The sequence below is a fragment of the Neophocaena asiaeorientalis genome, unplaced genomic scaffold (assembly GCF_003031525.2).
Source record: "Neophocaena asiaeorientalis asiaeorientalis breed wild unplaced genomic scaffold, Neophocaena_asiaeorientalis_V1.1 scaffold30, whole genome shotgun sequence".
Lineage (NCBI taxonomy): Eukaryota > Metazoa > Chordata > Mammalia > Artiodactyla > Phocoenidae > Neophocaena > Neophocaena asiaeorientalis.
Genome location: NW_020174923.1, coordinates 11,903,981 through 11,918,579, shown reverse-complemented (window position 1 = coordinate 11,918,579; position 14,599 = coordinate 11,903,981). Strand labels below are relative to the sequence as shown.

The following is a 14,599-nucleotide window of genomic DNA, read 5'->3' as shown; positions in this document are numbered from 1 at the left end:
CCTGGAGCAGATTCTCCCTGGGAAGGAAACAGCCCTGCCGGCAGCTTGATCTTGATCTCCAGAACTGTCGTTTGAGACCCCCAGTCTGGTACTTCATTACAGCAGCCCTGGAAGAGCAATACGGCCAGCTTCAGATGCTGCGGGGACTGTGTGGACCCCACAGGCCCAGCTCTGCTCCCAGGGCGTGTCCCCTGTGCGCGTCCATCCATTGGCTCTTGTCTCGCACTGAAGCCTGAGCCCCACCTCGGTGGCCCTGCTGGTGTAGCTAAGGTGGCCCTGCTGGTGTAGCTAAGAACCCTAAGGGCTTCTGGAATCTCATTTCTGCCTTGTTGCCCTCCCAAGAGAAAACTGCAAAAGTCAGTCCGTAGTTTCAGACTTTGGCCGCCGCACTGAAGACAGCCAGTGCTGGCCCAGCCTGCTGGGATATCTCACAACTCCGCTGGTTGTACTCCTACAGGTAAGTATGCTCTAGGTCAGGTGCAGAGGGCACAAACCGCCCAGGATGTGACAGCTATGGCGTCACGGTCCTTGGGTAGCAGACTAGATACCATGTTGAGTGTGAGCACCTGTGTTCTTGGCAGGAAGCAGCAGGAGCCTGGAACCAAGAGGAATATAGGGGAATGGGAAGGAGGGGAATGAGGACCTGGGGGTGGAAGGGGCTGGGGGGGGGTCCCAAAGTAAGGTCGGATGGGTTGAGTGGGAGCTGAGGCATTTAAATTCTAATCTGGGAGATTTCCAAGCAGGGCAGTGCCACTGAAGCCCACGTTTTGGGAAAAGTGCCCTGAGAGTGACACGAGCCATGATGGAAGGTGATAAGTGACAGGGAGATGAGTGGGGATGGGCCGCCTTCTCCACAGCAGGACCCTGTCCTGTGCTTCCTCAGGTGTGGGTGGCCCCCTTGCCTTCCCAGGAGTCAGAGGCAGCTGTGCTCACCACACATCATGCCCTTCTCCCCAAGTTCCCGGGACTGTAGGAGACCCTGACCTTGGTACCTGTTTGCCTTCCTTATGGGCCCTGCCCTTCTAGCGCCTCTCCTGCCCTCTGTCAGGCACCTTCGAGGTCCAGCTGAGGGGCAGGGAGCAGTGGCCAGGAAGGATCTGACCCCTTTGGCCAGGAACAGTGACAGGTGGGTTGAAAGATGAACCACTAAACATGATCCTGAGGGCACGGCTGGAGCGGCTCAGTTTCAGCCCCTCGGGTGTAAGCATGACCGCGCAGCTTTATATAGCTCTGCGGGCCCTATATAAGCAGGAGGTGCCCTGGCCAGCGGGAGCACGGAGAGCACTGAGGTGGCTGTGCTGGAGATCATCATCAGCCGGAAGAGCCTGCACGCCACTCTGGTCTGGGCACCTTCCTCCCCCAAGCAGTAGGGTCCCCACAGGGGTGGCCCACACCATAGCTGCCAGGATGCCCAGCAGAACAGTCCGCTATGCCCGCTACAGCCCGAGGCAGCGGCGCCGGAGGCTACTGGCTGATCGCAGTGTGCGCTTCCCTAACGATGTCCTGTTCTTGGACCACATCCGCCAGGGTGACCTGGAGCAGGTGGGGCGCTTCATCCGGGCTCGGAAAGTCTCCCTGGACACCATCCACCCCTCAGGTGAGTGCCTGTGGGGCCAGTGAGGGTCTGCGGGGCGGCAGGGGAAGGCCTGAGCCTTGACCCCTCCTGTCCTGTTCAGGTCTGGCTGCCCTTCACGAAGCAGTGCTTTCTGGAAACCTGGAGTGCGTGAAGCTGCTAGTCAAATACGGGGCGGACATTCATCAGCGAGATGAGACAGGCTGGACACCCCTGCACATCGCTTGCAGCGATGGGTACCCTGACATAGCCAGGTGAGAGGGTGGCCTCGAGGATGTGGTCCCCCAAAAGGTAGCCCTGCTGGTGTAGCTAAGAACCCTAAGGGCTTCTGGAATCTCATTTCTGCCCTGTTGCCCTCCCAAGAGAAAACTGCAAAAGTCAGCTGTAGTTTCCAAAGGGTCTGGTTTCTTCCTCCTCACCTCACCTGGAAAAATAAAAAACAGGTGGACCTCAGAACCCCAGCCTGCTACCCTGGGGCAGGGGTGAGCATCCTGCAGGCCACCTCCCTTCCTCAACCAGGGATGCCCTTTGCACCCAGGTACCTCATTTCCCTGGGGGCAGACAGAGAAGCAGCCAACGACGATGGTGATCTGCCCTCGGACCTCATTGACCCTGACTTCAAGGACTTGGTGGAGTTATTCAAAGGGACTAAGATGGACTGAGCCCAGCCCCGCCCTCCTAGGGCTCTAGCCTTCCCTGGAGACGTCAGGTGCCCACCTCCCCCTAGTGCCAGGAGTGCCCCACCAGCCGGGCTGGGGGCCGCCCAGGCTGGCCAGGACCCCATACTTGGGCACAACCCTCGCCCCCCGACCCCGGCCTGGCTTTTCCTCCAGGTGAATTTTTTATTGCGACACTTTCTACTTTTTCAATAAACCTGATTCCCAAGCCCGTGGTGATGGCCTGATTACTGGGGACCGGCCCGTCCCAGTCCTTCGGCTCCGGCCGCTGGGAGGGCCCCGGGCGGGGTCGTGGGGCGCCCGGCCCGCCGCGGCGGAGGATAGGGAGGGGCGCGGCGGGGCGGGGAGGGCCCGCCGGGCACGGGACTCAGAGGGGGCAGCGGGCCGCCCTTTTCCGACCCTGAAGCTGCAGCCGCCCAGTCGTCCGGGGAGCAGCCCTGATGATGCTTCCTGACCCTTGAGCGCGGCCGGCCGGGCTCCCGCGGTTCGCCTTCCGCCGCCGTCCAGCCTGTCCCAAGCTCCTGGCCTCTGAGCCAGGCGGGGCGGGGCGGGGTGCGGGGTGGGAAGCGGGTAAGAGGCTGCCCGCCGTCGGGGAGCTCACCGGGCCCCGGGGGCTGCCGGGGTGGGCGGGAGCCGCAGCGGGGAGGCCGCAGACATCAGATTTCCAATTACAGAAGCAGCCCAGGTTGTGAGAAACTTCAGGTAACGTGGAGGCTCACAAGTCATGTCCCCGACCTGTCTCAGGGAGAGTTCCCAGAGAAGGTGGTCGTTAGCCGGGCCCCCAGGGACCAGCGCGATAGTTTTGGGTAGACAGGACATTTTGAGCAAAGGCCCTGAGATGTCAGTGGGGAGTGATCAAAGCTTTTAGAGAGGAGTGCAGGTGGGGAGGGAAGGGGGCAGGAGCTGAGTCCTGAAGGAGGAGGCTTGATTTGGGGTGAGTGGAAGGGCTAGCGAGATTTCCACGTGAGGAGGGAGGGGGTGCACACACTGGGGTTTGTTGCTCGGGAGGGGAGCTGCTGTTGACACCCAGGAAAGTGGGGGAGGGGTGGTGCAGTGCTTAGAGGCTTTGCCTGGGGGACTTCAAGAGACTGCCGGGCCCATTTGGCATCTAATACGACAGTGTCCTGCTGGCACTTCCTTGGGTGATAGATCGTTTTCTAGAAGTCTCATTGGTAGAAACTGGGCTGTTGAGAGCCCCAAAAACACCGAATATTGAAGGAGAAGTGGAGTCTAAGAAAATTTGAGTACCTATCAAAAATTCTAAAGGAACACAGAGTGGCTGCAGTTGTGTCATTGATTGTAACTCCAGAATATCCACTGTCACTTTCCCAGACCACAGAGTGTCATCTCGCCCAGTCCTTAGGCAGATGGCTGTGTGTGGGGAAAGAGTTCAAGGCTGGGGGCCTGGAGACTGGGCTTTGGCGCCCCTGCGCCCATGCCTCCTCCCAGGAGATCTCTGAAGCCCTTTGTTCCCATGGAAGAGCAAGGTGCTGCATAGATCCATCCAGGAGGACTCCCTCCCTGTCTCTGAACAGAACCACATCAGTGCCAGGGGTCAGGAACCTGCCAGAAGTACAGGCAGGGGTGGGGGCAGGCTCTTGGGTGCTCAAGCCAGCTGAGCCATCTTGACCTAGCCCTGACTGCTGTGGCCCTGGAGGCCCAGAGGTTGGGAGGCCCTTGTGGTCCAGACCCCATTCTGCTGGGTGGAAGGTTGCTTCACCTGTCAGGCCTCCAAAATGGGGGTTATTGGGGTGCTACCTGGCTCAGTGCAGTGGCCACCCTACAATCGGCCCTTGGCAAATGTTTACCGTGGCCGGCAGCGCTGCTGCCCCTTCACAGTGTACTCTACGTTTGTGGGTCTCCACCACGCCTGAGTGGGCTCTCTCTGCATTCGGTTTGCCCAGGGCTATCCTGGCTCACGGTTCGTAATCAACAGCAGCCCTTTTACTCTCAGGAGTGCCCAGTTGGACAATACATTCCTTCTGTGATTGCCCTGTCCACCATCATATTGGATAAGCAGCCACGGAGGCCTTGTTTGAGATGGTGGCTTCATGTGGCTATACTTGGGTCCCTGTTGAGCAGGAAGGCCTGGTGAACATTCTTGGGGAATGTTTTGGCTCAGATGGGGATTCTGCGGCCCATAGAGGGAAGAGACTTGCCCAGGGGCAACAGAGCAGGGATGGACGACCGCCACTCACAGAGTGGCTCTGGACCCTGCCAGGTGCCGAGCATGCAGCCCGCTGGCTGCTATGGGCTAGTCAGCCGTGGACAGCAGTCAAGGCCTGCAGAACACACTCGGGGGCAGTGTATGGTTCTCCGTGGCGCTGGCAGCAGCAGAGATGGCTCTGAGGCACAGACTGTGTTTGAGGGGTGGGCCCAGTAGCTGGTGACACCTGATGAGATAGATTGTGGCCAGACTGAGGGCTTGATGGCAGTAGAAGACCCTGGTAGTGTCCGGGTGGGGAGTGACTTGGCAGGGTGGGTCTTGGGAAGATCGTGCTGGCGTGACGTGTACTGGGGATGGAGAAGAATAGTGCAAGATACTGTCCCGACACAGGGGTTGGAGGGTGAGCAGTGGATGTTGGACCAGGGGTGGGTGGGAATGGGAAGAAGTAACTGAAGAGCACATGCGTGGAGGCTTGAGATCTGTGGGCCGAGGGGAGACTCGTTGCACAATCAGATCTAAGACCTCAGTGGTGTGAGCTGGGTCTCCGTGGTCCGCTGAGAATGGAAAAATGCTGCTAACCTTTGTGCTGGTGATTGCCAGATGCAGCCCAATTTCAAAGCTATTAAAATAGGAAAAAAGTTTCTCAGAGTTGATGGGATATTGGAAATGTGATGAGGTTTTGAGCTCCAGTCTTGAGGAAATAATTGTGCCTGATGATCACTGTGAGCAAAAGTCGGAAAGAAAACAAAGGGAGGGAGATGTTTGCGGAAGTGGATGCTCCCTCCCTGCTGGCCAGATGGACTTGAGGCTCCACCCTCAGTGGGACTCTTGTGACCTGCTGGGCCTTTTTACGTGTCCCTGGCACTTTTCCAGGCATGCCATTCACCTGGTCCCTCCACACCGGCCTCTGTAGTGGCCCCGCTCAGCACTTTCCCTGGGCAGTAAACGTGCTCGGGTTTCCCTCCACTTCACTCCACACGCCACTGTCAGCCCAGGCCTCGCACCTCCCTTCGCAGCCAGGGACAGGCAGTTGTGGCTGATGGTCCCACTTCCTCCCCTCGCTCCACTGAGACCCTTTGTGCTAGGTCGATGGAGATTTTGTCATGCTGGTCCAGCGGTCACCTCTTCGTCCAGGTCTTAACCTTGAGTCCAGCTGCCCCCTTGGTCATCTCTTCCCGGACCTTGTTCTCCCTCCCCCATCCATGTCTTTGTGGCTCAGCCCTCTCTGCTGGAGCAGCCGTGTGTCCCCAGGCTTCTGTCTTTAACATCAGTGGTGTGATTTGCCCACTGTTGCTGTGGCTCGTGCTCGTGGCTGTCACCTTCTGTAGTGGAAACAGGCCCCGTGTATATTGGTCCCTTTCAGTGGCTCCACCCTCTGGGCGCTGACAAGTGCCGCTTCTCTGGTCACTCCGGTGCACCTCTCAGTGGCCACGTGGCCCTTTCCCTTGGATACACACCTAGGACTGGAATAGCTGTCATGGGGTGTGCATATTTGTTAGAGTTTTCATGGAAATTTCCTTTGGGGTCGGCGTGGGGGCCCAGCTCCCTGGAGGAGCCCCAGGAGGTGATGAAGGTGAGCCAGTGCAGCTCACTGTCCCTCTGTCTTCAGGGGAGCAGCAGGGACCTGGCCTCTCGGGAAGCTGCTGGTACACTCAGGAGAAGCCTTGGTGTCTCTGCGTCCCACCAGGTGGCAGGATCTCAGTGGGGGCAGGGCAGGGCCAGCATAAGGTTCTGAGGAGAAAGGCCCCTGGAGGGAGGCTGAGCTGCTGGGAGAAGACGGAGGACTCAGAGGTTCCTCACATCTAGGAAGGCCAGCTGGTAGGACACAGGCCATTAAAGATGGACCTGGTTAGGTGTGACCTTCCCCATTGGGAGGAGGCAGACGGTGACTCCTTTTTAAAGAGTCATTTTACTCATCCTTCAAGTCCCAAGGACGTGAGAGGGTGTCCAGCACCTGGCCGAGGTGTTTCCCGGCCACTCTGACCAGGGCACCAGAAACCTTGTAACTCAAGTAGCACATCTGTATGGGCAGGCGCCCAGTGACAGGTGCACAGCTCCGTGGTTTATGGGGGACACTAGCCTCTGGTTGGGAAGCCGAGCCAGTGGGGGCAGCGAGGGGTGGGTTCCCACTGTGGAGACTGAATGCTCCAGGGGTCCGGGGCACAGGCCTCGGGACTTCAGTGACCAAGGGGAGCAGGTAGGTGCCCAGAGAACCCCAGAGCCACGTGTTCACGTGCATGTGTGCAGGCAGGGCGACGGGAGCTGTGAGGGTCTGGCACCTGAGTCGGGCCTGAGACTGAGCAGGGGGCCCTAGGCCAAAGGCATGTGCCCGTAAAGGCTAGGCAGCCCCCAGAGGCTGTGACCAGAAGAGGCCAAGGCTGCCCTGGAAGGAGAGGCCCCAGGGATGGGCAAGGCTGGGAAGGCAGGTACCCTGAAGAAGTGGCCACTCAGGTCCGAGAGGACAGACTGCAGGAGGGCTGAGGGGGCCTGGGCGGGAGGGGCCAGCCTAGAGCGGTCAGGGGCTGGCTGGTCCTCCGGGGACCTCCCTCCTGTTGCGAAATTGGAGCCTCCCACCTCACCCTGCTGCCGACAGCCCCCTGGGACTTGAGTGTTCTTGAGCCCTTTGAGTGTCCCCACGGCACCCTCAGGCCAGAGAGGGCTTTCCCTCTGTGCTCTGGTGTTCGTGGGGCTGGCGCCTGGGCAGGAGAACCATGGGCAGTGAGATCCCCCGAGTCCAGGAAAGAAGTCACTTTGTGAGGAGCTGGGCCTCTCCCCTGGGATGGCACAGGGTTCCACGTGCCCCCCCCAGGAAACTGGCTTTATGCTTTTTTGTTGTTGTTGTTGCCTCAACCTGTGGGCTGTGTTTACCTGTGCAGGTGTTTTTTTTTTTTTTTTTTTCCCCATCCGCACTGTGTGGTATGTGTGATCTTAGTTCCCCGACCAGGAATTGAACCCGAGGCCCCTGCAATGGAAGCACGGTGTCTTAACCGCTGGACTGCTAGGGAAGTTCCCCTGTGCGGGTGTTTAAAGGCCAAGGGAGCCAGAGAAGAAGTACCCACCGTGTCTCATCCTCCTGGCCCTTCACGAGAGGCTGTGGCTACATGCTCTAAGCATTCTGGGGCCCCTTGGCTCCAGGGGTGTGTGGGAGAGGCACTTGTGCTCAAAGGCCCTTCCCAGGCTTCCCCCCCACACCCCCAGCATCTGGGGTTGCCCTGCTCTGGGGCAAGGCCAGGCCTGGGACTGGCCCTGTGCAGCCAGCTTCCTCAACCTGCGGTGTGTGTCCTCAGCCAGAGAGAGCACATTGTCCAACTGGCCAGTTTGAGAGTGAGCCTAAAAATAGACCCCCATCCAGGGCTGTATAGTCCCCTGGGCTGAGAGAGAGGCTGTAAACAGCACACACCCCAGAGTCTCGGTCACTAGGTTGGGCCTGGCGACTTCCTCCAGGCTCACAGCCCTCCCCCAGCCCTTCCGTCACACCCCGGGGACCAGGAAGCTGGGCAGGCTCTGCTGGGCTTCTCACCATTGGGAAGCACATCCCCATTTTACAGATGGGAAATTGAGGCTCAGCAGAAATGACACACTAGGCCCTGCAGGCAGTGAGGGCACTGGGACGACCGCAGGCCTTCCCCACAGACCCACGCTGTGCCGGCAGTGTGTTCTGAGACTTGAACTGGGAATGTCAACAGAGCTGCCTGACTCTGGGGAAGGTGCTCCCAGGCAGCAGTGGTCCAAGTGCCGGGGCCACTCGGAGCTCATGCTGCTCTGGCTCGTGCATGTCGCCGGCCCAGCCCCATCTGGCTGACCCTGCCGCACCCTTAGCCAGCTGGATTGTGGCTAGACCCTGTCTCCTGGAAGGCAGGGAGGCCACAGCTAAAGGGAAGAGGCAGGTGCACCCCACGCCCTTCCAATCTCTGGAGCCCTTCTGGAGAGGGTGGTCTCCGTCCCATTCCTGTGTCGTGGGCTTCCCTTCCAGAGGCCGAGGGGATCCGGCAGCGGAGTGCGAGGACCAGACGCCCCAGCGATGACCAGGTGGGTCTTGGGCAGTGGAGTGGCCTCCAGGTGGGAGGGGCCTGCCCCCAGCCTCTCCTCACTGGCCGGTTCCCCCAGTTCCCCTGTCTCCAGAGTCGTCTACAACGGCAAGAGGAACAGTAGCCCCCGCTCTCCCCCCAACAGCAGCGAGATCTTCACCCCGGCCCACGAGGAGAATGTGCGCTTCATTTATGAAGGTACACGGGGTGCCCCCAGCCAGGCCCCCTGAACCCCTCCTGCCCCTGTACCCTCACTCCGCCCCAGGCAGGTGGGGGTACCCAGCTCTGGTCACGGGAGGTGGTCAGCGCTGTGGTGTTCCTGACAGGGAGCAGCCCAGAAGAGGCAGTATTTGGAGCCAGTGGTGTTTGCTCGGGGAAAGGGGGGCCATGGAAGACAGTGCACCCTGGGAAACCTGGAAGTGGTGTGGCTGGGGTGTGTGAGCATGTGTGCACATTTGTGCCAGGAGGTGGGGGATGGAGGAGGCGGGAAAGATGGGGAGCCTGCCTGGAGGAAGTGCTGTACCCCAATGAGTCTCATATGCCACTGTGACTGCAGCTCTGGTCATGGTACCATGAGGCTGAAAGGGGCATGGTCTGGGCAGGGCTCCCCGAGGGAATGGGGATGTGTTGGGGACAACTTCAAGTCAAGAGCAGGCTAGGCCAGGGGGCCAAAAGCTGTGAAGCGGGAGTTGGGGGCAGGGGGCCTGTGGGGACACTCTGACTGGGGGGGAAAGGTCAGGAGAGGGTGTCCTCCAGCTTGGACACTGCCTGATGCTGCAGGCCTGGGGGTCTAGAGCCCCTGACCACCCCTGCTTCCTGCAGCCTGGCAGGGCGTGGAGCGGGACCTGCGCAGCCAGATGTCGGGCAGCGAGCGGGGCCTGGTGGAGGAGTATGTGGAGAAGGTCCCTAACCCCAGCCTGAAGAGTGAGTGGGGCTGGCCTGGGAGGGAGGGGCCGGCCAGGGGGTTGAGCTGGGGGCAGGAAGGCCCACCTGCTTCCAAGACAGCCTGGCAGGGTGGGCTGGGTCCCAGGGCTTTCAGAGACAGGGGCAGGACGAGGGACAGACCCTGCCTCTCCACCTGCGCCTACCGCTGACCGCTCTGTCCCCTGGCAGCCTTCAAGCCCATCGACCTGAGCGACCTGAAACGCCGGAACACGCAGGACGCCAAGAAGTCCTAAGGCGCGCCGGTGCCCCTCCCCTGGCCTCTGGGAGATCTGGGTGCAGCCCGCTGCTGGCCTCCTCCTCTCCTGTGGGCCCACCTTCTGGGAGGGGAGGGGGCCTTGCTCCCAGTGGTCTGAAAACCCCAGGACCAGGACATGATTGATGGCCGAGGCCTGCCCCTCCTCCCTGAGCCCCCTCCTTTCCTCTTGGGGGATCTCAAGCTACCCCCAACACTAGGAGGGCTTGGGCCCTGCCAGCCCCTGCCCTCCCGTGGGCCTAGGTGGCTCTTTTGAGCTGCCTGGCCCTGCCTGCCCCCCAGGGCCTTGACCCTGACTCCCTTCACCTTCCCCTGCCACCGCCCCCCTACCCCTGGCCACTTCCAGGATCAGGAGGGAGACGAGGGGGCCTTTGTTGTCTCTCGTGCTGGTGGGATTGGGGTGGGTTAGCTCCTGAGGTGGCCAGGAGGCAGGACAAGGGTGATCCCACCCATGCCCAGCATGGGTCCCCCACTGACCCCTGCTGCGTCTCTGGCCTGGACACAGGGGGTGTCTGACCCCTCGCCCCACTCTCCAACTTGACCCCTTCCTTCCCTGTGTCAGCTTCAGGATGGCACCAGCTGCCTGGGCCTGGGACACTGCTGGGTGCCCCCTCCAAGGGGTCTTGGGCAGCCAGGCCTGGCCCCGCCTTGGGAAGGGGCATGGGGCTGGCCTGAGCTGGTGAGGCTGCCCAGTGGGTCCTGCCCTGTGTGGTGAGTTGGGAGGGTCTTCAGGGCCATTTTTTCTTCCTGTGCCCTCCAAATCCAAGTGTCTGACTGGAACCTGAGGACGAGTGAATAAAGGCGGGGTGGCATTGGCGTGGCCACTTGGTCTGTGAGGCCCTTGTCTCGGCTGCCCACACAGGGCTGGAAATCCAGGGTCATGGTCCAGGCCCAGAAGTTCCGTCTGATCCCTGGGCTCCACCAGGGGGCTTGGGCCTCCTGGGGGGCAGTGGGAGGTGGAGCTGGGGGCCCTGGAAGGTAACACATTCCACATCCCTCTGCGGCACTGGGTCCTTGGGGAGCGGCTCCTCTGCTGTCCGGATGGAGGAGTGGCTGCTGAGCTCAGAGCGCCCCAAGTGCACTCAACCTTCAAACCTGGACACAGCCCTGGCAGACAAGCCAAGCCGGAATTTATTTTGGGAACACCCTTTCCTGTAGAGTATTCTGGGCTCCAGCAGCCCCACAGGTGGCTCTGGGAGGTGTCTTTTCCTGGGGGGAATTCCCCAGGGATGGGGGTGCAGGAAGGATGGTTCATGGAATAAGCAACAGCCATGGCTTGCTGCCAGTGGGTGCTGGCTGGTGCCAGGCCCTGAGCCAAGTTCCTGTAACCACACAGGCCTGTTTGCTCCCCAGGGACCTGTGGGGCATCCTGCCAAGGGTCTGCGTGCCTGCTGGGCTGGGTCACCCAAGCAGCCCCTCCTTCTGTGGCTGGAAGGGGGTGGGCGTGGCCTGCCCGGGGTGCAGGGACCTGTGGCCAGAGGCTGAGTGGGCACACAGGCACACATGCCCTCCACCCAGCGTGTCCTAGACCACTAAGGATGGGGTGACATCCAGCCAGGCCACTGCTGCACTTGTGGCATTGAGCGGGTTGCTGAGCCTCCAAGCATCAGTTTCCTCAGGTGCAGCTCAGCACCTGCCTCCTGGGCGGCTGCCCAGTGCTAGCGCTTGCTGCCGCTATCAGTCACCTGGTGGATGCGCTTGACAGGGCACTCAGCCACCAGGCTTCAGCGGGGCTGGACATCTGCATCCTGGTGACCACAGTCATGGCCTTGCTGTGAGCCCTGGGGCACGTCACTCTCCTGTCCCACCTCAGTTTTCCCATGTGAAGTGAGGGTATGGGCTGTGGTGGTTCAAAGGCCTCTCTCCGAAGGGGTGCTGGAGACCCCTGGCAGCACACTGGGGAATGTCTAATATCTTGCTGCGTTGGTTAAAAATTGACTTAACTTTGCTCCCAGCCCTCTCTAGGTCATTCCTCCCTCCTGTGGGGCTGGAAGGTGGGAATGGGGCCACACTGGGCCCCAGCATCTGGGTCTCCCCTGCCCACAGCCAACCTCCTGCTAGCAGTGGTACCTTGCCCCTGTGTGGGTGGGCCCATGGGACACCCCGCAAGGCCTTTTCATTCCCGCTTTCCCCACCAACTTAGATTATCTGAAATAGAGGCCCTGCACCTGGAGTCTTTGCCGAGAACACCTTGAAGGTGGGAATGTGGTTAACAGGCTTTGCTGGGGTGGGGGGTGAGGAACTCGGTTGGGGGCACTGGAGACGGAACCCTCACCAGCACAGTGGGCTGCCTGGCTGACCATGAGTGGCTGGAGACACCTCTCTCCCCCCTCAGACAGTGAGGGTAGAGGAGACGAGGGGAGCATCCTGGTGGAACAGGGGTGCCCAGTCCTCCATCATGTTCTACCCTTGGTGGCACTTATATCACTGTCTGCTTTCATTCAGGGCTGACATCTCGGGGGGCGGAGGGTGGATTTTATTACCCTGATCTTACATATGAGGAAATGGTGACCTCTTGTAGGAGACTGGCCTTAATCTGATTTTTAAGCTTATCTGAATTTAGTAAGTACTTCCTGCGCACGTACCCTGAGCACGCTCATGTAAACATGAACAACAGTTCCCTAATGTCATCTAACACCCAGTCCACAGTCACCTGCTGTCTAAAATAACATATTCCACATGGGTTATGGACTCAGAATAGAAAGGCCAAGTGCATCGGCTGAATCTGCTTGATGCGTCCCTTAAGTCTTTCTTAGTCACAGTACCTCCTCCCACATTTCCCCTCCATTTATGATTGAAGACCCGCCGGATACTTGATGTTGGAGTTTCCCAAACTCTGGTTTTCACTGGTTGCATCTTTGTAGTGTTAACAGACTCTTTTGTCGCCTGCATTTCTGTAAACTGAGGTGAGAGATGGATGCTTGATGGGATTCATTGGAGGAAACTTTGGATGTAAAGGGATCGCGCTGGTTGCTGTGTTGAGAATAGGCTGCAGGTTCAGGGTAGAAGTGGGGAGACCTGTCAGGAGGGCTACCTCAAGTGAATCGTGGGAGGAAGAAGCTGGGTGAGGGGGCAGGTAAGGAGTTCGATATGGACTGTGGAATTTAAGTTGCCATTGGATGTCTGAGTGGAGGTGCCAAGAGGGAAGCTGAGTCTAGAGTGGATTTGGGAGGGCCACAGAGGTTGGAGATATAGTTTGGGAGTAATTTGAATATTGGTGTTTTTTTTAAGGTTGATAAAGAAGGGAGGAGGGTGGGACCTGATCCCTGGGCACTGCACTCAGGGAGAGGAGGAGGAAGCAGGACCAGGGACTGAGAGCAGTAGAGCGCAAGGTCAGAGAACGGGCAGGTGGGGGAGGACCTGGGGCTGAAAGCTGCCATAGAGTCCAGGAGGAGGCCGAGGCAGTCAGAGTTCGGCTAGTTGCAGCCCTCAGACTTCTCCCACCCTCTCACCTAGAGCCACAACCACTTTCAACTTTCCTGCTGACTCTTTGGTTTGTACTTCTATGTCTAAATAGCATACATGAACCGTTACTTCTTGGTTTTCCCATTTCATTCCATCCCCCACTCCCACTACACATGTGCTCTTACCATCCGCTATCCTCCCTAGATCTTTCTCTCATAACTTTGGTTCCATCAGTGTTGAGTATTTATATTATGATGTCTATGTATTTAGAGATGAGCCTTGTGGTAAATTGTGGGGGGTTTTTTCTGCCCAACTTTTTGTTTTCTTTGAAGTTATTGCCTTCTATTTTTCATTTGCTCAGTTGTCTATGTACTAAGTCCTGAACCCTCCACCAGGTCATCTAAGTCTCCTCTCAGTGTGTTCAGTCACTTTGGTCCACTTGAGGACGTCTCTCCTGTACTTTCGCCCTGCTTGAGGCTCCTTCCCCCCAGTGACCCACTCTGCCTGGCACACAGCTGCCATCCTGGGGATGCCCCTCAACTCTCCTAGGTTTGATCAGTGTTTATTGTAGTCCATGTTTTCCTCTTTCTTGGTCTCCACACTCATTTTAGTAGCATGTGTGTGGGGTGACACACACACACACACACACACACGTACGTGCTGGGTGGTTCCCATGCATTCTTTTAGGGGAAGTGCCTGAGATTTGGACTGGGGTGGAGGTGGGAAGGGAAGTAGAGATGGGGAAGGGGCAGAGGGCCTGGAGTGTTTGTCTTCCTGAATGGAGGGTGATGCTGTGTGGGTGCTGGGCCCTGCGTTAGAAAGTCAGGTTCCCCCACCATCCCACCTGCAGGACGGCCTGGTCAGAGCCAATGTTTATTGGCTGGATGAGCCCAGCCCCTTCCAGGCCTCCACCTCCACTCCTGACTCCACCGGCCTGCTCCAGTTCCCTTGGGGACAGGGACAGGGTGAAGGAGGACAAGGGCAGAGGGAGTCAGGATGGGGAGGGCTGTCAGGAGGCCCCTAGGTGAGCGGCACACCCGCAGGGCAGTCACCAACCCTGAGCTCAGCTGGCGTGAAGGAGAACTTGTGCCCTCCCTGTGCTAGGCTTCTGGGCATGGAGGGCTGGCAGGGGTGCCCCTGTGGGCAGGGGCTCAAAGGAGCACTAGGGCCTAGGGAGCCTGGGATGAGAAGTGACCTGAAGCCTCAAGGTCAGGGGTCTCAGGTCCTCAAAGGTGCAGCCAGCCACACTGCCTCCCTGCCCTGCAGTCCCCACCGATCATAGTAACATCGCATCCCACCTGGGCCACAGGAGAGCCCAATCTACCTTAACTCACCTCCTGCCCCTCCCTCCCTGCCATATCCGGTGGCACGAGGTGAGGGCCCCCTCAGGAGGGCCCCAGTGCCTGGCAGGTGAGTAATTCTATTTACCTTTCCTGAGAGGCCTCCTGTCCTTTCATTTGCTGCAATTAGCTCAGCTCTGCCTAAGTGGCTCCAGCCCACGTGGCTGGGCAGGGACCGTGGACAACCCCCCCCCACCCCGGGTCCCAGCAG

The 14,599-nt window shown here is 59.3% G+C and overlaps 2 protein-coding genes across 4 annotated transcripts; both read left to right on the top strand.

Annotated features, from left to right (window-relative positions):
• Nucleotides 1-1,273: 1,273 nt before the first annotated feature.
• PPP1R27 (protein phosphatase 1 regulatory subunit 27) lies at nucleotides 1,274-2,458 on the top strand. Its single transcript, XM_024761228.1, has 3 exons — nucleotides 1,274-1,597; nucleotides 1,677-1,827; nucleotides 2,112-2,458. The coding sequence occupies exons 1-3, from the start codon at nucleotides 1,408-1,410 to the stop codon at nucleotides 2,233-2,235; spliced, it is 465 nt and encodes a 154-aa protein (XP_024616996.1). The 5' UTR covers nucleotides 1,274-1,407; the 3' UTR covers nucleotides 2,236-2,458.
• A 96-nt stretch (nucleotides 2,459-2,554) lies between these two features.
• Nucleotides 2,555-10,467, top strand: MCRIP1 (MAPK regulated corepressor interacting protein 1). 3 transcript variants are annotated; one of them, XM_024761069.1, is made up of 5 exons: nucleotides 2,581-2,820; nucleotides 8,391-8,446; nucleotides 8,525-8,643; nucleotides 9,268-9,369; nucleotides 9,559-10,467. In XM_024761069.1, exons 2-5 carry the CDS (start codon nucleotides 8,439-8,441, stop codon nucleotides 9,621-9,623), a joined length of 294 nt encoding a protein of 97 aa, XP_024616837.1. In that variant the 5' UTR covers nucleotides 2,581-2,820; nucleotides 8,391-8,438; the 3' UTR covers nucleotides 9,624-10,467. The 3 variants fall into 3 exon arrangements, with proteins under 3 accessions (XP_024616840.1, XP_024616837.1, XP_024616841.1); XM_024761073.1 differs by lacking the exon at nucleotides 2,581-2,820 and adding an exon at nucleotides 2,891-2,952; XM_024761072.1 differs by lacking the exon at nucleotides 9,559-10,467 and having other exon boundaries at nucleotides 2,555-2,820; nucleotides 9,240-9,369.
• The last annotated feature ends 4,132 nt before the right edge of the window (nucleotides 10,468-14,599 follow it).